This window comes from Neofelis nebulosa, chromosome 8 (genome assembly GCF_028018385.1).
Source record: "Neofelis nebulosa isolate mNeoNeb1 chromosome 8, mNeoNeb1.pri, whole genome shotgun sequence".
NCBI lineage: Eukaryota > Metazoa > Chordata > Mammalia > Carnivora > Felidae > Neofelis > Neofelis nebulosa.
Genome location: NC_080789.1, coordinates 97,482,811 through 97,504,997, shown reverse-complemented (window position 1 = coordinate 97,504,997; position 22,187 = coordinate 97,482,811). Strand labels below are relative to the sequence as shown.

Below are 22,187 nucleotides of genomic sequence, written 5' to 3'. Positions count from 1 at the left end.
GCTAACAATTGTAAATGTTTATGCCCTGAACATAATAACCCCCAAATATATGAATCAATTAATCATAAACATAAATGAATGTATAGACAACAATACTGTGATTGTAGGGGGCTTTAATACTCCACTTACAACAATGGAAAGATCATCTAGGCAGAATATCATTAAGGAAACAATGGCTCTAAATAATACACTGGACCAGATGGACTTAACAGGTATATTCAGATTTTTCATTGAAAAGAAGCAGAATACACATTCTTCTCAAATGCATGTTGAACATTCTCCAAAAAAGATCACATACTGAGTCACAAAACAACCCTCAACGAATATAAAAGGACTGAGCCATACCATGCATATTTTCAGATCACAATGCTTTGAAACTTGAAATCAACCACAAGAAAAAATTTGGAAAGCCTCCAAGTACATGGAGGTTAAAGAAGATCCTACTAAATCAAGAGATGAAGAAGGGCATTATATCATAATTAAGGGGTCTAACATGCACCCCCATGTTTTTACCAGCACTATCAACAATAGCCAAAGTATGGAAAGAGCCCAAATGTCCATCGATGGATGAATGGATAAAGAAGATGTGATATATATGTACAATGGAGTATTACTCAGCAATCAAAAAGAATGAAATCTTGCCATTTGCAACTACGTGGATGGAACCAGAGGGTATTATGCTAAGTGAAATTAGTCAGAGAAAGACAAAAATCATATGACTTCACTCATATGAGGACTTTAAGACAAAACAGATGAAAATAAGAGAAGGGAAACAAAAATAATATAAAAACAGGGAGGGAGACAAACTAGAGGAGTCTCAGAAATATGAAGAACAAACTGAGGGTTGCTGGAAGGGTTGTGGGAGGGGGGATGAGCTAAATGGGTAAGGGGTATTAAGGAATCTACTCCTGAAATCATTGTTGCACTATATGCTAACTAATTTGGATGTAAAATTTAAAAAATAAAAAAATAATAAAATAATAAAAAATAAAAAAAAAAATAATTAAGGGGTCTATCCACCAAGAAGACCTAACAATTATAAACATTTATGCACCAAATGTGAGAGCACCCAAATACATAAATCAATTAATCACATAGAGAAACTCATTGATAGTAATAACATAATACTAGGAGTCTTCAACACCCACTCACAGCAATGGACAGATCATCTAATCAAAAAATCAACAAGGAAACAAAGACTTTGAATGACATACTGGACTAGATGGAATTAAGATATATTCAGAACATTTCATCCTAAAGCAGCAGAATATACATTCTTCTCCAGTGCACATGGAATGTTCTCCAGAATAGACCACATACTGGGACACATATCAGCCCTCAGCAAGTACAAAAAGGTCGAGATCATACCATGCATATTTTCAGACCACAATGCTATGAAACTTGAAATCAACCACAAGAAAAAATTTGGAAAGGTAACAAATACTTGGAACCTAAAAAACATCCCACTAAAGAATGAATGGGCTAACCAAGAAGTTAAAGAGGAAATTAAGAAGTATATGGAAGCCAATGAAAATGATAACACCACAACCCAAAACCTCTGGGATGCAGCAAAGGAGGTCATAAGAGAAAAGTATTTAGTAATCCAGGCCTTCCTAAAGAAGGAAGATCTCAGATACACAACCTAACCTTATGCCTGAAAGAGCTGGAAACATAACAGCAAATAAAACCCCAAACCAGCAGAAGACAGGAAATAATAAAGATTAGAGCAGAAATTAATGCTATAGAAACCCAAAAACATTAGAACAGATCAATGAAACCAGAAGCTGGTTCTTTGAAAGAATTAAGAAAATTGATAAACCACTAGCCAGTTTGATCAAAAAGAAAAAGGAATGGACCCAAATAAAGAAAATCAAAAATGAAAGAGGAGAGATCACAACCAACACAACAGAAATAAAAACAATAATAAGAGAATATTATGAGTAACTATATGCCAATAAAATGGGTAATCTGGAAGAAATGGACAAATTCCTAGAAACATATATACTACCAAAACTGAAACAGGAAGAAATAGAAAATTTGAACATACCCATAACCAAAAAAGAAATCGAATTAGTAATTAAAAATCTCTCAAAAAACAAGAGTCCAGAGCCAGATGGCTTTCCAAGAGAATTCTACAAACATTTAAGGAAGAGTTAACACCTATTCTCTTGAAACTGTTCCCAAAAAATAGAAATAGAAGGAAAACTTCCAAACTCTTTCTATGAAGCCAGCATTACCTTTATTCCAAAACCAGACAGAGACCCCACTCAAAAGGAGAACTATAGACCAATTTCCCTGATGAACATGGATGCAAAAATCCTCAACAAGATATTAGCCAACCGTATCAAACAATACATTAAAAAAATTATCCACTATGACCAAGTGGGATTTATACTTGGGATTCAGGGCTGGTTCAATATCCACAAAACAATTAACATGATTCATCACATCAATAAAAGAAATGACAAGAACCACATGATCCTCTCAATATATAGAGAGAAAGCATTTAACAAAATACAGCATTCTTTCTTGATAAAAAACCCCCAAGAAAGTAGGGATAGAAGGATCATACCTCGAGATCATAAAAGCTATATATGAATGACCCAACGCTAATATCATCCTCAATGGGGAAAAACTGAGAGCTTTCCCCCTAAGGTCAGGAACAAGACAGGGATGTCCACTCTCGCCACTGTTATTCAACATAGTATTGGAAGTCGTGGCCTCTGCAATCAGACAACACAAAGAAATAAAAGGCATCAAAATCGGCCAGGAGGAGGTCAAACTTTCACTCTTCACAGATGACACCAACTAATCTTTGACAAAGCAGGAAAGAATAACCAATGGAGTAAAGACAGTCTCTTCAGCAAGTGGTGCCAGGAAAACTGGACAGCGACATGCAGAAGAATGAACCTGGACCACTTTCTTACACCATACATAAAAACAAACTCAAAATGGATGAAAGACCTAAATGTAAGACAGGAAGCCAACAAAATCCTCAAGGAGAAAGCAGGCAAAACCTCTGATCATGGCCGCAGCAACTTCTTACTCTTACAACAACTTACAACATCTCTGGAGGCAAGGGAAACAAAAGCAAAAATGAACTATTGGGACCTCATCAAAATAAAAAGCTTCTGCACAGTGAAGGTAATAATCAGTAAAACTAAAAGGCAACCGACAGAATGGGAGAAGATATTTGCAAAGGACATATCAGATAAAGGGTTAGGATCCAAAATCTATAAATAACTTATCAAATTCAACACCAAAAAAACAAATAGTCCAGTGAAGAAATGGGCAGAAGACAAGAATAAACATTTCTCCAAGGAAGACATCCAAATGGCCAACTGACACGTGAAAAAATGCTCAGCATTACCAGGGATGACACATGAAAAAACGCTCAGCATCACCAGCATCATCATCAGGGAAATACAAATCAAAACCACAATGAGACACCACCTTACACCTGTCAGAATGGCTAACATTAACAACTCAGGCAACAACAGATGTTGGCGAGGATGCGGAGAAAGAGAATCTCTTTTGCACTGCTGGTGGGAATGCAAACTGGGGCAGCCACTCTGGAAAACAGTATGGAGGTTCCTCACAAAACTAAAAATAGAACTACCCTACGACCCAGCAATTGCACTACTAGGCATTTATCCACAGGATACAGGTGTGTTGTTTTCAAAGGGACACACGCACCCCCATGTTTATAACAGCACTATCAACAGTAGCCAAAGTATGGAAAGAGCCCAAATGTCCATCAATGGATGAATGGATAGAGAAGATGTGGTGTGTATATATATATATATATACATACACACACACAATGGAGTATTACTCGGCAATCAAAAAGAATGAAATCTTGCCATTTGCAACTACATGGATGGAGCCAGAGGGTATTATGCTAAGCCAAATTAGTCGGAGAAAGACAAATATCATAGGACTTCACTCATGTGAGGACTTTAAGAGACAAAACAGATAAACATAAGGGAAGGGTAACAAAAATAATATAAAAACAGGGAGGGGGACAAAACATAAGAGACTCTTAAATATGGAGAACAAACAGAGGATTACTGGAGGGGCTGTGGGAGGGGGGATGGGCTAAATGGGTAAGGGGCATTAAGGAATCTACTCTTGAAATCACTGTTGCACTATATGCTAATTTGGATGTAAATTAAAAAAATAAATTTAAAAAATTAGAAAGAAAGAAAGAAGGAAAGAAAGAAAGAAAGAAAGAAAGAAAGAAAGAAAGAAAGAGAAAGAGAAAGAAAGAAAGAAAGGAAGGAAGGAAGGAAGGAAGGAAGGAAGGAAGGAAGAAAGAAAGAAAGAAAGAAAGAAAGAAAGAAAGAAAGAAAGAAAGAAAAGGAAATATCCTACTAAGGAATGAATGGGTCAATCAGGAAATTAAAGAACTTTAAAAATATATGGAAGCAAATAAAAATGAAAACATGACAGTCCAAACCCTTTGGCATGCAGCAAAGGCAATCCTAAAAGGAAAATACATCATAAATCAGACCTATCTCAAAAAGCAAGAAAAATCCCAAATACAGAATCTAACCTCACACCTACAGGAACTAGAAACAGAGCAGCAAAGAAACCCCAAAGCCAGCAGAAGAAGAGAAATAATAAGGATTAGAGCAGAAATAAACAATATAGAATCCAAAAACAAACAAACAAACAAACAGTAGAACCTATCAATGAATTTAAGAGCTGGTTTTTTGAAAAAATAAACAAAATCAATAAACCCCCAGCCAGACTTCTCAAAAAGAAAAGAAAGAGGACCTAAATAGATAAAATCACGAATGAAAGAGGAGAGATTACAACCAATACCACAGAAATACAAACAATTATTAGAGAATATGATGAAAAATTATATGCCAACAGACTGGATAACCTAGAAGAAATGGACAACTTCCTAGACATTCACACGCTACCAAAACTCAAATAGGAAGAAATAGAAAACTTGAACAGACCCACAACCAGTGAAGAAATTGAACTGGTTATCAAAAATCTCCCAACATTTAAGAGTCCTGGGCTAGATGCTTTCCCAGGGGAATTCTACCAAACATTTAAACCAGTCATGGTACCTATTCTTCTCACACTGCTCCAAAAAAATAGAAACAGAAGGAAAACTTCCAGACTCATTGTATGAAGCCAGCATTACCTTTATACCCAAACTAGTCAAAGACCCCACTAAAAAGGAGAATTACAGGCCAATATCCCTGATGAACATGGATGCAAAAATTCCCAACAAGATACTAGCAAATCAAATTCAACAGTATATTAAAAGAATTATTTACCATGATCAAGTGAGATTCATTCCTGGGCTACAGGACTGGTTCAATATTCACAAATCAATCAGTGTGATACATCACATTAATAGAAGAAAGGGTAAGAACCATACAATCCAGCCAATAGATGCAGAGAAAGCATGTGACAAAATACAGCATCCTTTCTTAATAAAAACCCTCAAGAAAGTCAGGATAGAAGGAACATACCTTAACATCATAAAACCCATATATGAAAGGCCCACAGCTGATATCATCCTCAAAGGGGAAAAACTGAGAGCTTTCCCCTTGAGATCAGGAAATGACAGGGATATCCACTCTCACCACTGTTGTATAACATAGTGTTGGAAGTCTTAACCTCAGCAGACAACAAAATGAAATAAAAGCCATCCAATTTGGCAAAGAAGTCACACTTTCATTCTTCACAGATAACATAATACTCTACATGAAAAACCCGAAAGTCTCCACCAAAAAACTGCTAAAACGGATACATGAATTCAACAAAGTTGCAGGACATAAAATCAATGTAGAGATATCGGTTGCATTTTTATTCAACAATAATGAAGCAACAGAGGTATCAGGGAATCGACAATTGCACTAAGAACCATAAGATGCTTAGGAATAAACCTAAACAAAGAGGTAAAAGATCTGTACGCTGGAAACTATAGAAAGCTTATGAAAGAAATTGAAAACACAAAGAAATGGAAAAACATTCCATGCTCATGGATTGGAAGAACAAGTATTGTTTTTTTTTTTTTTAATTTTTTTTTTTTCAACGTTTTTTATTTATTTTTGGGACAGAGAGAGACAGAGCATGAGCGGGGGAGGGTCAGAGAGAGAGGGAGACACAGAATCAGAAACAGGCTCCGAGCCATCAGCCCAGAGCCCGACGCGGGGCTCGAACCCACAGACCGCAAGATCGTGACCTGGCTGAAGTCGGACGCTTAACCGACTGCGCCACCCAGGCGCCCCAGAACAAGTATTGTTAAAATGTCCGTACTACCCAAAGCAATCTACACATTCAGTGCAATCCAATCAAAATTGCATCGGTATTCTTCTCAAAGCTAGAACAAACAATCTTAAAATTTATATGGAAGCACAAAAGACCCCAAATAGCCAAAGTAATGTTGGAAAAGAAAACAAAAGCTGGAAGCATCACGATCCTGGACGTTAGCCTCTACTACAAAGCTGTAATCATCAAGACAGTATGGTATCGGCACAAAAACAGACACACAGCCCAATGGAATAGAATAAAGAACCCAGAAGTGGACCCACAAATGTATGGCCAACTAATCTTCAACAAACAGAAAAGAGTATCCAATGGAAAAAAGACAGTCTCTTTGGCAAACGGTGCTGGGAGAACTGGACAACAATATGCAGAAGAACAACACTGGACTACTTTCTTACACCATACACAAAAGTAAATTCAAAATGGATGAAAGACTGAAACATGAAACAGGAAATCATCAAAATCCTAGAAGAGAAAGCAGGCAACAACCTCTTTTGCCTCAGCCGCAGCAACTTCTTACTTGACATGTTCTCCAAAGGAAAAGCAAAAATGAACTACTGGACCTCATCATAATAAAAAGCTTTTGCCCTGTAAAGGAAACAATCAACAAAACTAAAAGGTAACCGACAGAATGGGAGAAGATATTTGCAAAAGACATATCAGATAAAGGGTTAGTATCCAGGGGTGCCTGGGTGGCTCAGTCAGTTGAGCGTCCGACTTCGGCTCGGGTCATGATCTCCCAGTTGATGAGTTCGAGCCCCGCGTCTGGTTCTGTGCCGACAGCTCAGAGCCTGGAGCCTGCTTCTGATTCTGTGTCTCCCTCTCTCTCTGCCTCTCCCCTGCTCGTGCTCTCTGTCTCAAAAATAAAAATAAACATTAAAAAAAGTTGTTTTTAAAAAGGGTTAGTATCCAAAATCTATAAAGAACTTACTAAACTCAACACCCAAAAAACAAATAATCCAGTGAAGAAATGGGCAGAAGACATGAATAGACTTTTTTCCAAAGAAGACCTCCAAATGGCTAACAGACACATGAAAAGATGCTCAACTTTGCTCATCATCAGGGAAATACAAATCAAAACCACAGTGAGATACCACCTCACACCAGTCAGAGTGGCTAAAATGAACACTCAGGAAACAACAGATGCTGGTGAGGATGTGGAGAAAGGGGAACCCTCTTGTCCTGTTGGCGGGAATGCAAACTGGTACAGGCACTCTGGAAATCAGTGTCGAGGTTCCTCCAAAAATTAAAATGTGAATTACCCTATGACCCAGCAATAGCACTACTAGGAATTTATCCAAAGGATTGGGGAATGCTGATTTATAGGGGCACATATACCCCAACGTTTATAGCAATGGTATCAACAATAGCCAAATTATGGAAAGAGCCCAAATGTCCATCAAATGATGAATGGATAAAGATGTGGTACACACACACACACACACACACACACACACACACACACACTGGAATACTATTCAACAATGAAAAAGAATGAAATCTTGCCATTTGCAACAACACGGATGGAACTGTAAAATATTATGCTAAGTGAAAGAAGCCAGTCCATGAAAGACAGATATCATGTTTTCACTTATATGTGGAAGTTGAGAAATAAAAAAATAGATAGATAGATAGATAGATAGATAGATACAAACAGAAAGGGAAGGAAACCATAAGAGACTTTTAATTAGAGAAAAAACTGAGGGTGGAAGGGAGTGGGAGAACAGGGGGATGGATAAAATGGGTGATGGGCATTGAGGAGGGCACTCATTGGGATGAGCACTGGGTGTTTTATGTAAGTGATCAATCATGGGAATCTACTCCCGAAGCCAAGAGCACACTGTATGTACTGTGTGTTAGCTAACTTGACAATAAATAAATAAATAAATAAATAAATAAATAAATAAATAAATTTTAACCAAAACTAAATAGCACTAAAAAAAAGTTATTTATTGACACCAATTATACTAGTTATTCCATTCTTAAGTCAAAAATCAACAGGACAGGATTTATAAGCCTTACTTCAGTAAAAAAAAAAAAATTATAGACTCTAGATTTGACATATGGGTGTTCATTTTACAATTTTTTTAACATTTTCTATGCTTGAAATTTTTCGTAATAAAATTTAAAAAATGATTTTAATTAAACAGGACTATAAATTCAGTTATTCTGGCCACATCTCAGGTACTAGTTGCCACACATAGTAGCTGGTGGTTACCTTACTGAACTACAGATAGAGGACATCTCCATTATCTCAAATAAGTTGACTGGCCAGAACCTCTCTAGATAATGTAGCTCAGGAGTACTGCACACCTTCAGAGACTAATTCTTCCCAATAAGGTCATCCTCACTGTCCCGGGTTAAGTGAATCGTCACTACAAGGACTGCCCCCTTTAAAAAGTGGGGGTTCAGATGGAGAAAGAACAATACCAGGGGCATGCTTACTAAGAGAAATAATGAAAGACCAAGTCTATCAGAAAGACGTTGAAGGGAACTGAAAATCACGAGTGGAAACTATGGTCATTAGAAATTAAAATACACACACACATGTGCGTGTAAAAGCTTAAATTTTTAATAATTTGTCATGCTGAGAACTCATTTAGTTCCTACAGAAACACAAATATATTGTGAAATATCTTATTTACAAAATTTACTGTGAAAATAAGGAATAAGGGCAGAATAAAAGCTGTGTTTAACTTGGGGTGCTGACTTTACTCTTGTAACCCTTTAGGCATGATTGATTATACCAAAAATATTTAAATTTTAGTAATTCCTGGGGGGTTGGTGATAAATGTAAAAAAATCCAGAACCGGGGCGCCTGGGTGGCGCAGTCGGTTAAGCGTCCGACTTCAGCCAGGTCACGATCTCGCGGTCCGTGAGTTCGAGCCCCGCGTCAGGCTCTGGGCTGATGGCTCGGAGCCTGGAGCCTGTTTCCGATTCTGTGTCTCCCTCTCTCTCTGCCCCTCCCCCGTTCATGCTCTGTCTCTCTTTGTCCCAAAAATAAATTAAAAAAAAAAAAAAAAAAAAAATCCAGAACCTTCTGTAAACAACTTCTATAGGCACCAACAAATTAAGTCCCATTAGGTATGGAAGTAATAAAGGTAACACGTAATTGCCTTTAATGGATGAAACTCTGGCTGCATGAAAGAACTTCTGCCATAGGATGTCCTACCATAACAATTCTTTATTATCTTAAAGTGAATAAAAAGACATACCCTTCTGGAAAAAAGAACAAAAACAAAACAAACAAACAAAAAAAAAACCACTCTCCATCCAGGCTTTGATATGTTTTATTGGAGCAAAATCTCAACAAAAAGTTGCTTTCATTTACAGAATTTAATATGTGTGAGGACTATCTAAACCACTTGGAGCCAAGTGAGAATAACCATTAAGCCTGTTTATGTATTTTCTTATTTTCAGTGGGCATACAAAACAAGAGTTTCACATTTATAAAAATCCCAATATTGTAAATGACAAACCCATCCCTTAATTAAATATAAAAACAGCTTTTAAAAAAACATACAACTTAGATTGGTTTAATCTTGAAATGTAATCCAATAAGACTAAAAACTAAACATTTCAGGTCCTGTACCAAGTAGTAAAATACTCGAAGGCCTTCAGGATCCCTAAAATTTAAAAAGGTAAAAGTTACTTTTTTGTTCCTAAAATGAAACATATAATTTTGTAAGTTAATTCCTAAAACAAAATAAAAAACAAAACAAAGGAATCCAGGAGAAAGGAAGGATTTGCTGCAACTAAAATGAACATACTGAATAATTTTCATTTCCTTTCTCTATCTTTTCTACAAAAAATATAAATTTTATTCACCAGTATTCATTTCATACTCAAGTATTTATTTTCTTATCAAAGTAAGAACTATACATAGCAAAAATGTATAAAGCAGATATAATTATAAAGATAGAAAAAATAATACTCATAATACTATAAAATGTCACTCCTTACAGAAAAACTATGAATATTTTGGCATTTCTCTATTTTCATAACTAAAAGCATTCCCTGGCCCTTTTTGATTACAAAAATTTTTTAAATGTTTATTTTTGAGAAAGAGAGAGAGAGAGAAGCAGAATGCGAGTGAGGGAGTGGCAGAGAGAGGGAGACACAGAATCTGAAGCAGGCTCCAGGCTCTGAGCTGTCAGCACAGGGCCCGACTTGGGGCCTCAATTCATGAGCCGGGAGATCATGACCTGAGCCAAAGTCAGATGCTTAACCGAATAAGCCACCCAGGGACCCCTGTTCCTTGTACCCTTTTTAACGTTGTTTTCCATTACATGAAAAATAATTCGCAAATGATTTCTAATTAACAATTCTCTTTTTGTTAAACAGTTGGATTTTTCCCCAATTATAAGTAAGACTCCAATGACCATTTTTATGACTAATAAAGCATTTTCATTATTTGACAGTATTTCCCTAAAATAGATGCTCAGAAATGGAATTACTAAGTCAAAGATGAATTTAAAATGCTAGCACCTTTTAATGCACAATTATCAAACTGCTTTCCAAAAAACACTGTACCAATTTAAAATCCCACTTAGGATATGAACACCAGCCACATCCTCACCACTGTGGGGAAATAAATGTGATAGTTTAAAAGTATCTGGTCGGTCTTTATTGTATCTAATAGTTACTATACATTCATTCCTTTCTCCTTTCCTCTAACATATATTTACCAAGCACCTATCCTGTGCCAGGCACTGTGTTAACTTTGGAGATATAGCAAGGTTCTCATGGAGTTTATATTCAAGCCAGAAAAGCAAATAAATAAGTTATTACAATTTAGGGTGATAGGACAAAATACTAAGAAAACATTTTGAGGGGTAAAGAGAGAAAAGTAACTCCAAGTAGAGAAATTTTTCAGACAAAAACAACAGTATGTCCTACAAAGGCCCAGAGGAAACAAACTTGGAAAGACAGAGGAAGCTAAAACCATCCTTAAGTTACAATGACTTTTTTCAAATTCTTTCAAATATTAAATTCAAAGATGAGGATGATGTGATAATGAATGATATAATCCAATAAGGATTTCTTTTAAACTCTGTAAAAAGATACCCAGACTTTTACCAAAAATAGCTATTACAACGTGGTCATTATTGTACACAGTTGTCAGATTAACATTCTTTTGATAATCACAAAAATACACTAACCACTTTGATAGCAAGTCTTTAATGACATAAAAGTTAGAATTACATCTGCATAATAAACTGACAGGATGCCACCGAAATAATCTTAAAAAACTGGCTACTGTTCTAAAATGAGCCTCTCTAAGTAATTATGTCAATTTAGTCAAAATACTTTAACATACTCACTTTGACTGATTTACATCAATAAGAGAACCTATTTTTGATGTGGTAAAAGAAATGTGTTCATCTCCAATTACAATTTCAAGTTCCTGAAAAAAAAAAAATAGATTCATGTAGTTAATATAAAACTCCATCTCAGAAGTGTCTGTATTCTTGTTACCTAGAGGTCCCAATTGTAGCTGCGAGTTTTCTAGCAGTCATAGAGGAGAAAAAAAAAAAAAAAGAAAAGAAAAAGGAAAAGGAACTTGACCTGTTAGACATAAACTATGTCTGTAAAATAAAAACCTCATCGAATGCTCAGGAGTCCCCAATATTAGGATCAACCAAGAATTGCTTTCCAGAGATCTCATAAAGAAAACACTATAAATATGAATGACACATGAACATTTCTTATGTCCGTAAAAACTAAAGAAATAACTTTGAAGCACAATGTTGTAAAAATAATAATATGGGTAAAAACCTATTTTTAATAAATAAATATAAGCACACTTAACCATTCTACCAGAAATGCAGAGTATTAACAGCACCACTTTGGGATCTACTGTGTATGAGGCCCTGCTGCTAGGGACTTTAAAACATACTCTGTAATCCCTAAAATACCCTTATCAGGGTATTTGACAAATGCAAAATACAAGATTCATAAAGCATAGGGAAAAACATCAACATTTATAACCACTAATAAGTGATAGTACTCATATTTGAATCCTGGGCTGTTAACACTGAAAGACTCACACTTGTTTGACTTCACAAAACATTTAAAATTAAGCACTACTAAAACAAATACAACATACTGTAGACATTCTCAGTGTGCCACAATTACTGGATAAGTTTTTCTCTATATTTTATCTGCAAATCTAAAACCAATGATTAAGAGGCTATGTCTGTAGTGATTTATCAGGTTAAATAACAAATGCCATTAAAGACAATCTCAGCTATATGTCTGATCAAAAGACCTAATTACACACAGTTTATGGCACACACAACATGGAGAATTACCTAAGGCTCTCAATCAATCATAAAATCTTTGACTTAAAGATCCAATGGATGATCTCTGGAACATGCTTAACCCTCCCCACTAACCAAAACATAAACACATCATCAAGTGGGTACATAAAATACTGGGTTCTCCCAGAGTCTAAAAGAGATAAAAGGTTTACTGCTGTTGTCTGTTTTTTAGTACAAATGTACCCATTGCATAAAGCAAACTGAGATTTAAATTTATTTTTTAAAAGTGTTTCAATGCATAAAATAAATACTGTTAACTATTACCTTTGCTTTCCTAAATAATGTTTCTTTAAACAGAAGAGCTAAGTGACTGCTATAGAATGTCAGCATCTATTCGATTTCTCCACATTTTCTTCTAGAAGAAAGTAATAAAGTCAAAGAAGGTGACATAAAGTATAATTCTTAGGAACATAAAAAAGTGAAATTAAGTGTTTCTTTCTCCAGGAATTGTATCTCATGTCTTCAAGAGCTGAAAAGACCCAATCAAACTATCTTTTTACAGAGTGAAATGAAACCTTCAAAGTTCTTCACAAGCCCTCTGAGAAACATTAATTACTCTAAAGGGAATATGAGGCAAAAGCAATGGTCAGTTCGAACAAAGACACCAATCAAATCCCTCTCCTGGGCATAAGGATGCAGACAAGGGTTCTCAAAGTTATAAAAATGAAGAAAGTAAATTTTACAGTCAATAAGAATCCTGTCTTGAATTTAACAAACACTGTACTTATTCCTAACAGAAGTAATACACAATAGAAATTATTCATAACAGCGTGAAAACATCATAGCTTTAACTGGGGAGGCTAGAGAGAGGACTGGTCAGAAAGGGGTCTAAATCTTGAGCTACACATTGACTCCTTTACTACTCAGAGGTAGCACAGGAAATGAGCCTAAGTGAAACAAAATTAAACAGGATTTACCGGGTGCCTACTAAATGGAAAACCAAAGAACCAATGGTCTATTCTAAATAAATAAGGAGAAACGTAACAATTAATTATATTACCAACTTTTAAGACGTATACATTTAAAGAACCACTAAACACCAACCTGTCGGCCAACTCTGTCAGGGGGAGGCCACAAAGCATCATCTTCTTTTGTAATTTCACTGTCGTCAATGATTCTCTTCAGTTCTTCCATTACACTCTTGTGTACATAAGCCTGAAAATAAGTTCCAGTAAAAATCTCATGTCTATTTCTTCCCCCGACTCAGAATGAAATAATCATACAATGTTACAAACACTAAATATTCAAAGGGAGTATCAGGGAAGAATCGAATGCTGATTCCAAAATTACAAGGTGAGAGAGAATCACTCATCCATAGGATTCTTCTTCATTCTCTTGCCCTTTCCTTGAATATACATTTGTCTCCAAATTTAAAAAAAAAAAAAAAAAAAAAAAGGTAATATACACTAGCCTCCTTTTAAAACCCTGGATTCTGGACTTCATAACATGGGACTCAATTATCTGAGTGGTTAATGGTGATAAGGGAAAATCTATAAGGTGAACAGAGGCAAATACAAGTAGACATCACAGCTACTGTTCTGAACTTTTTCTTATCCCTAACTTTTGAGCCTTTTATTTAAATTCACACTGTGTTTAGCACCTGGGTAGCTCAGGTCATGATCTCAGGAGTTCATGAGTTTGAACCCCGCATCAGACTCTCTGCTGCTAGGGCAGAGCCCGCTTTGGATCCTCTTTCTCCCCCTCTCTCTCTGCTCCTCCCCTGCTTGGTTTCTTTATCTCTCTCTCTCTCTCCAATAAATGAATAAAAACTTAAAAAAATAAAATTCATACTGTGTTTAAATACTATCAATTAGTTTTAAATAGTGAATGTGACATAAAGACAAAATGAATTAAATCATATGTTCAAAGGTGGGTCTACAATTTATATTCAGATTGCTTCTTTTGATATTACACATGCTACAGTTATATCTAATTTAAATAGAATCCCTTTTAAATCTATAAATGGCTTCTTTATAGTAATATAGCCTTAGATGTAGTTTTGTAAATTCAAAAAAGATCTGAAGAAAATGGTCTAAATGTAAAAAATTAGACATTCAAAAAGAACTTACCTCCTTTCTGATCATGACGTCATTTTTGTAATTGCTGTTGTTGGCATATCTAAGCTTTCCTGTGGGGAGTGGAAAAAAATTCAATCTATAACAGCAAAAACTGCTAAAAAAAAATAAAGAAAGAAAGAAATGACACTGTAAGCAATTTTGAAGGTAAAGACCATTTTATACTACCACTTTTTTTATTAATAGTTTCTGCCTTTTTAGCATAAGATCAATGCTAGATCTGTATTTGCTGGTAAAAAAAAAAAAAGTTAGCTAAAGCTGAAGTTAGTCATTTTCAAATACTCCATACCTTCAACAGAATTTTTAAGTACTCAACATAATTTTTAAATATTTCATGCCGTTGGGGCACCTGGGAGGCTCTGTCAGTTAAGCGCCCGACTTCAGCTCAGGTCATGATCTCATGGTTCATGAGTTCGAGCCCCACGTCCGGCTCTGCGCTGACAGCTTGGAGCCAGGAGCCTGCTTCAGATTCTGTGTCTCCCTCTCTCTCTGCCCCAACCCCACTCATGCTCTGTCTCTCTCTCTCTCTTAAAAATAAATAAACGTTAAAAAAATTTTTTTTCAATAAATAAATAAATATTTCATGCCTTCAATATAATTGGAGGGCCTTTTTTTAAAGTTTATTTATTTATTGGGGGCGGGGGAGCACAAGCTGGGGAGGGGCCGAGAGAGAGAATCCCAAGCTGATAGCACAGAGCCCAATGTGGACTCAGTCCTACGAACCACGAGATCATGACCTGAGCCCAGATCAAGGGTCCGACACTTAACCAACTGAGGCACTCAGGCACCCTTTAGGAGAGTTACTTTTAAGGCTCATTTGCTTAAGCTATTATCATGAACTAGACAGGGAATCTGAAAAAGGAACTAACATTTCTTTTAAAGCCTATGTTTTATGTCTTCATTGGTCCTAAGTGATTTACCCAGAGCATTTAATCTAATCGGTACTTCATCTATTCATGGTTGAGAAAACAAGAGTTCAGTTATTTGCCCAGGGACACAAAGATTCGGATCTGGATCCACCTTCTTTCAATACTCACGCTTTCCCTACTACTCCAAAATGTTCTCTATACAATATGGCAATGCTAATATTTTAGCACTGTCACTAGGATGCATATGCTATGTAATGCTTCTAGATAAAAAGTAGGCCAGTTTGTTAGCTGACCTATAGTTAATTTTAATCCATCGTTGACTTCTGTACTCCCTGATGCATGCTTCTCCTTATGGCTGTAGTCAGTTGCTCAGGGACAGATGTAATATGGTCCTCATCTCTGATGTTACCCTAATGAGGTGATCCCCTCACTAATGAAGGAAGTGTGTAGAATGGTGTGATGGCAGATTACTGGATGAGAACCACCGTCCTGGCATGAAATTTCCCTGATAGTATCAGACTGCTTAATTTACGTGACTGGCTAAACAGGATATAGGCAAGCTGAAAGCTGTTCACAGGCAAAGACACTAAGAAGATTATCACCTAAAAAAAGAATAGATGGAGTATTCAGGTAAATTTGGCTCCTTAGTTAAATTGAGAAGAGACATGGGGAGAACAAGGGAGAATAAAGTGATTACAGTTTCTAGATTGCATGGCTGTAGTTACCTTGAGTTCTTCCTTCAACGTCTGATTCTCTTCCTCTTTCCTAATATACGAGGCTTCTCTACTTTTTCTTTTTTTTTTTTAAAGTAGGCTCCACGCCCAGCGTAAAGCCCAACATGGGGTTTAAACTCACACGACCCTGAGATCAAGACCTAAGCTGTGATCAAGAGTCAAACACTTAACCGACCCACGCGCCCCTTCTCCACTCTTTCACTCCCACAGAACTTTGCCCAAAACATATCGCACCACTTAATATCCACGCTGTTTTATGGCTAGTTTCATGTCTGTGTCGCCCACCAAGACATAACTCCTTCATGGAAATTAAAGAGTCTTATTCATTACTGTATCCTCAATGTTTTTATTTACTTTTTGCCCAGCACATAACACGTATTCAAAGAAGGAAAAGCCTAGGTGGGTGGACTGCCCAGGTTGCCAGGAGAGTTCAGTATACGGGGCTGTCAAAAGATAGACTATGTTGCACCTACACGGCAGCAGACCATTCACCCTTTGCTCATGCTATTTTCAGCAGTCTGAATGGTTTTCTCCCTCACAGGCCCAGAACATCCTATTCTCATTTAAAGACTCATTTGGGGCTCCTGGGTGGCTCCATCGGTTAAGCATCCGACTTCGGCTCAGGTCATGATCTCTCAGTTTGTGGGTTCGAGACCCGCATGGGGCTCTGTGCTGACAGCTCAGAGCCTGGGGCCTGCTTCGGATTCTGTGTCTCCCTCTCTCTCTGCCCCTCCCCTACTCGTCCCCTGTCTTTCTCTCCTTGTCTCTCTCAAAAATAAATAAATGTTAAAAAACTAAAAAAAAAAAAAAAAAAAAGACTCATCTTGAAAGAGGGCTTCGGCTGCCTCCATTGTGATCTCAAACTTTTTAGTTAGGTTCCTCCTTCCAGCTTATCTCTCGGCTCCTGCAGAAGACCCTAAGGGCAAAGTATCTCCTAATGGGAACCAAAACTACCTCCTCAAGCAACAAGGACTGCCCGGAGCCAGCAAGACCTCAGCTGGGATTGAAATCCAAGACAATGATCAATTTAAAATTCAAGGTCCACCGGCACACAACCCACCCACCTGTGCCCCACGTTTTCCTTACATAAACCTGGAAGTATTTTTGGCATTTTAGAGACGTATTTGAGAAGCTAGTCCACTGTCTTCCGGTGCTGGCCTCTCTGAAATAAACTTTCTTGTTTCACCATCAGTAGATTCTCTACCTTTGGATGTGTCAACAATGAGCCTCCGATTTGGTCTGTTTGGGAACCCGGGAGACAAGTGCTCCTGTAGCCCTGCGCACCAGCTGCAATTTCAACTGTTACCTTCTCTAGGAAGCTTTCCTTGACGCCTCCTACACGTAGCCCTAACCATCCCCCTCTTTTGTATTCTTAACACATCCTATGGCAAACAACTGTATTTAAGCACCCTAAACACATCATTACATTCATTTTTCTACACTGAGGAGCTCCCCTCTTTAGAGCAGGTCCTTTTCCTACACACGTGGCTTGAGAGGCAGGGCCTGAATGAATACAATGGTTGAACGGGGAGTCCGAAAATTAACTGGTCACCGGAAGACCTTCAGCATCCCTTGGACCCCGGCACGATGGGATGTTCTTCAAAATGTTCAGGTATGACGTCAAGTACACGAGATGCCTTCTCAGGTCCCTTCCGGTGCGCTGGATGCAGGATTCTGCTTACCCCCAAGTTTTCAGTATCTGGCAGGGTTCGATTTTTCTGAATTAATTTACACCGATCAATTTTCTTTTCTTCACGGAACCAATGTACGCCTCTGATAGACTTTCGTTCGTGTGTATTTCGGCTCTAGTGGCCCCGGCCCCACCGCAGGCTCGCCAGCCCACCGCGGACGGCTCAGCCCACCCCGCCCCCTCCGCGTCCTCTGCGCTCCGCTTCCCCCAGCCGCGCAGCGCGCTCGGCGGCGGCGCCGCTCCCCTGCTCACCGTCTGGCCGAAACTCGAACTCCAGGAACTCGTGTCCAAACTTGCCCTTGTGCCCTACGTAGTAGCGCAGGTAGAAATCACTGGCCATAGCCATTTTCGTCCCCCTGAAGCCCGCCCGAGGCCTGGCCGACGTGCCGCCCGGCGCCTGGTAGTGACGTCATCGCCCAGGGTAAAAGCGTCGCGGCGGGCGTGCCTTTCTGGTCCCCGGTGACCGGAGGAAAGCGGGAAGGCGGGTTCTCCCGGGAGAGACTCGGAGGCGCTGGGGAGACCTGAACTTGGTTTCGCAAGGTTGGAAGAACATTTTTTTTCCCCCCAAAATTAAGTAGATCGTGTGCTACAAGCAAAACACAGAAGTGTGAAAATGTCATAGTATTTTTTTATGGGCTGAGAATTCAGGTTTGCAAGTCGCTTTTACTTTTTGGGTCTCTAATTCTCGCGGCACCCTGCCCTCACGAGGGGGGTGTGGCGTGAATTCGCCTTTCACTGGTGGAGTGAGGAAAGATAAAGCCAGAATCCGAATGGTTGACCTGGACTACAACCCTTTCCTGCAGTTAGATTCCTAACAGGAGATTTCCCCCTTTGCACCACGGTTGCTAGCTAGCTGACAGCTAGAAGCCTATCAAACAAGAGGTATGAAATTTGAAAGACACATTGAAACTAAAGATCCCTGAAGTCACGGTATAAAAGAGTTCCTTTTAATAGTAAAACGTGTACCATTCAGCAAGGGTTAATCTTCAGTAGCCTGTGGAGTTTTGGCAATTTGACTGAAGATCAAATGGTTTAGCCCACGTTTCTTACCAGAAAAGAATTACATTGGGGAGGGGAAAGAAAGCTCCAGTGTGGAATGGGTTTTGAAGGAGGTGGAAAGACAAGGGGAACGTTTACGGAGTCTACTTTTCAAATATTATTGATCACCCTGTTTTTACCAACCGAGTAATTCTGCTGGGTGACCTTTAACCCTCAGCAGTATTTAAAATAAAGAGTGGCAGTCAGAAGACCTGCGATTCATTCCCATCACTTATGCTCTACTAACCTTGGTTACTTAGTCACTGTCCACACCTGTTTGTTCACCAACTGAATGAATATCCTATGATCAACTTTGTCAATCTTTGTTGAGAAGATCAAATGAGATAATACATATATAATAAGCTTTAAAATTTATAAAAACAAGGGTGCCTGCGTGGCTCAGTGGGTTAAGCATTGGACTGCGGCTCAGGTCATGATCTCACAGTTCATGAGTTCGAGCCCCACGTCGGGCTCTGTGCTGACAGCTTGGAGCCAGGAGCCTGCTTCAGATTCTGTGTCTCCCTTTCTGTCTGTCCCTCACCCTCTTGTCTTCTTTCTCTCTCTCTCTCTCTCTCTGTCAAAAATAAATAAACAATAACTTTTTTTTAGTTTATAAAAACATACAGGCATTTCTTATGTGCCAGAAATGGACAGACACTGGTAATAATGATAGAGCCCTTTACAAGTTTAGTCTAGAAAAGAAAGCAAACATGTAGTCACGTGTTAGCACAAGGAAGCAAATATTATAAGAATATTTTTAGCTCTTTTGAGGAAGATACAGTCACAGCTACAAAGGAGCTTTGGACTTGCCCGCTCCTGTTCCCAGCTCACTGCTGTTAGCTCTCTCCAAGGAACCAGTCATGAAGAAGCCGCACCACAGCCATGGCTTTTAAAGACACCATAAAGACACCTGTGGAACCAGAGGTTCTAATTCACTGAATTAGAATTATTATAACCAGACGCAACTTAAAATCTTTGGAGAAGGTATATGCTGACTTGATCAGAGATGCAAAGGGAAAGAATCTCAAAGTGAAAGGACCAGTTCAGATGCCTGCTAGATTCACCACAAGAAAAACTCCTTGTGATGAAGGTTCTAAGACTCAGGATCATTTTCAGATGAGGATCTACAAGTGACTCATTGATTTGCACAGTCCTTTTGAGATTGTTAAACAAGATTACTTCCAAGAGTATTGAGCCAAGAGTTGAGGGTGAACTCACCACTGCAGATGCTTAAATCAATTTTTTTTTTAATTTTTTTTTCAACGTTTTTTAATTTATTTTTGGGACAGAGAGAGACAAAGCATGAACGGGGGAGGGGCAGAGAGAGAGGGAGACACAGAATCGGAAACAGGCTCCAGGCTCCGAGCCATCAGCCCAGAGCCTGACGCGGGGCTCAAACTCACAGACCGCGAGATCGTGACCTGGCTGAAGTCGGACGCTCAACCGACTGCGCCACCCAGGCGCCCCTTAAATCAATTTTTTTAATAACTTGATTATCAGTTGTTAAAAAAAAAAAAGAAAAGAAAGCAAATTTTTAAATGCTGGTAGTACAGCAGAAGAAGCAAGCCACTTTATTGGGGAATAGGGGAAATTGAAGAAAGGGAAGTATCAAGGAAGGCTGTGTAGATGTACGATCTGAATTGGACCTTGTTGGGTAAGTTCAGTGTATGGTCAAAGGGAGGGAAAGCATTCAGGGCAGAAAATAGCCTGAACAAAGGCACAGTGGTATGAAAGTGCCTGATTCTGGAAAGCCAAACACTTCACTATAGTTAGAACATAAAGTTCAGGGGCGCCTGGGTGGCTCAGTCGGTTAAGCGTCCGACTTCAGCTCAGGTCACGATCTCGCAGTCCGTGAGTTAGAGCCCTAGTTAGAGCCCTGCGTCGGGCTCTGGGCTGATGGCCCAGAGCCTGGAGCCTGCTTCCGATTCTGTGTCTCCCTCTCTCTCTGCCCCTCCCCCATTCATGCTCTGTCTCTGTCTCAAAAATAAATAAACATTAAAAAAAATTATTAAAAAAAATTAAAAAAAAAAAAGAACATAAAGTTCATACAAGTGGAATGACTAGAAAGGCAGACTGGGCCAGATTATGTTGAGTCTATATTAACACTTATATAACTGTCAATGTAGAAATCTATATTAACCATTGTATAAATGTTAATATAGAAAAGTTATTCAGTTCCTATTATTTGCTGCCATTATGGAAAATATACAAGAGACATAAAGCACTATCCCTTAACACTAAAGTGACTAACTGTTTTGGTTTGCCCAGGACTAAGGAGTTTCCTGCGATGTGGGACTTTTCAGTTTTAAAGCCTGCAAAGACCCAGGCAAACCGAGATCAGTTGTTCACTGTACTTACTACAAGAATAACCCATAGAAATCTGACCACGTATTCCATAGTATCTCTGAAAATATAGGCAATAATCCATTTGGGTTGTTTTGTTTGTTTGTTTGTTTGTTTGTTTGTTGTGCCGGGAGCCTCATTCAATATATTTAGATTCCCCAGTACATATCCATCAGATTTTTGGCTCACATGCCAATGTTCATCTTCATGCTTACGTAAGAGAGCTACCGGTTCCAGAACTATGACTATGCCAATAGTGCATGTGGAATGCGGTAGTAAGATCTTTATCTGTAGGCCAATTACTGTTTCTAATCCCCTAAAAAGACTTCTGCGCTAAAGACTAATCCTTTCTAACCCCTGTCGGTTTTTAAGGTGAAATGTGAAAATATATTCACTTAATCCTTTATATATGAAAAAGTAATCTCTTGTATCATTCTCTCTTGTATCATGATAAGCATTGCAAAGTGGTCTTCTTGGATGGTATACGAAGCAGATGTGGAAATGTTCTGAATGGCTTGTGAGCACTTGAAATGTGGCTAGTGAGAATAGGGAGTGATTTTTTTTCTTTGTAAAGGTTTCATGGGGGGTGCCTGGGTGGCTTGGTCAGTTAAGCGTCTGACTTCGGCTCAGGTCATGATCTCACGGTCCGTGAGTTCGAGCCCCGCGTCGGGCTCCGTGCTGACTGCTCAGAGCCTGGAGCCTGTTTCGGATTCTGTGTCGCCCTCTCTGTCTCCCCCTCCCCTGTTCATGCTCTGTCTCTCTCTATCTCAAAAGTAAATAAACGTTAAAAAATATATATATATAAAAAAAATAAAAAAAAT

The 22,187-nt window shown here is 38.4% G+C and overlaps 1 protein-coding gene and 1 pseudogene across 2 annotated transcripts; one reads left to right on the top strand and one right to left on the bottom strand.

Moving 5' to 3' along the window:
* Positions 1–9,568: 9,568 nt before the first annotated feature.
* MAGOHB (mago homolog B, exon junction complex subunit) lies at positions 9,569–18,407 on the bottom strand. 2 transcript variants are annotated; one of them, XM_058743671.1, is made up of 5 exons: positions 18,238–18,407; positions 14,687–14,745; positions 13,662–13,772; positions 11,619–11,701; positions 9,569–9,920 (listed from the first exon to the last, which is right to left on the bottom strand). In XM_058743671.1, the coding sequence occupies exons 1-5, from the start codon at positions 18,329–18,331 to the stop codon at positions 9,821–9,823; spliced, it is 447 nt and encodes a 148-aa protein (XP_058599654.1). In that variant the 5' UTR covers positions 18,332–18,407; the 3' UTR covers positions 9,569–9,820. The 2 variants fall into 2 exon arrangements, with proteins under 2 accessions (XP_058599654.1, XP_058599655.1); XM_058743672.1 differs by having other exon boundaries at positions 14,687–14,789; positions 18,238–18,376.
* A 1,235-nt stretch (positions 18,408–19,642) lies between these two features.
* On the top strand, positions 19,643–20,257 carry LOC131519996 (small ribosomal subunit protein uS10-like; annotated as a pseudogene).
* The last annotated feature ends 1,930 nt before the right edge of the window (positions 20,258–22,187 follow it).

What these genes read in the sequence shown, in the direction of transcription:
- MAGOHB (XM_058743671.1), bottom strand. Translation starts at nt 18,331, where the DNA reads ATGGCTATGGCCAGTGATTTCTACCTGCGCTACTACGTAGGGCACAAG. An exon ending in GTTCGAGTTTCGGCCAGACG is followed by an intron (nt 14,746 to 18,237) that starts GTGAGCAGGGGA and finishes CACTCCCCACAG; the next exon opens with GAAAGCTTAGATATGCCAAC. An exon ending in ATTGATGTAAATCAGTCAAA is followed by an intron (nt 9,921 to 11,618) that starts GTGAGTATGTTA and finishes TTTAAATTTTAG; the next exon opens with GGATCCTGAAGGCCTTCGAG.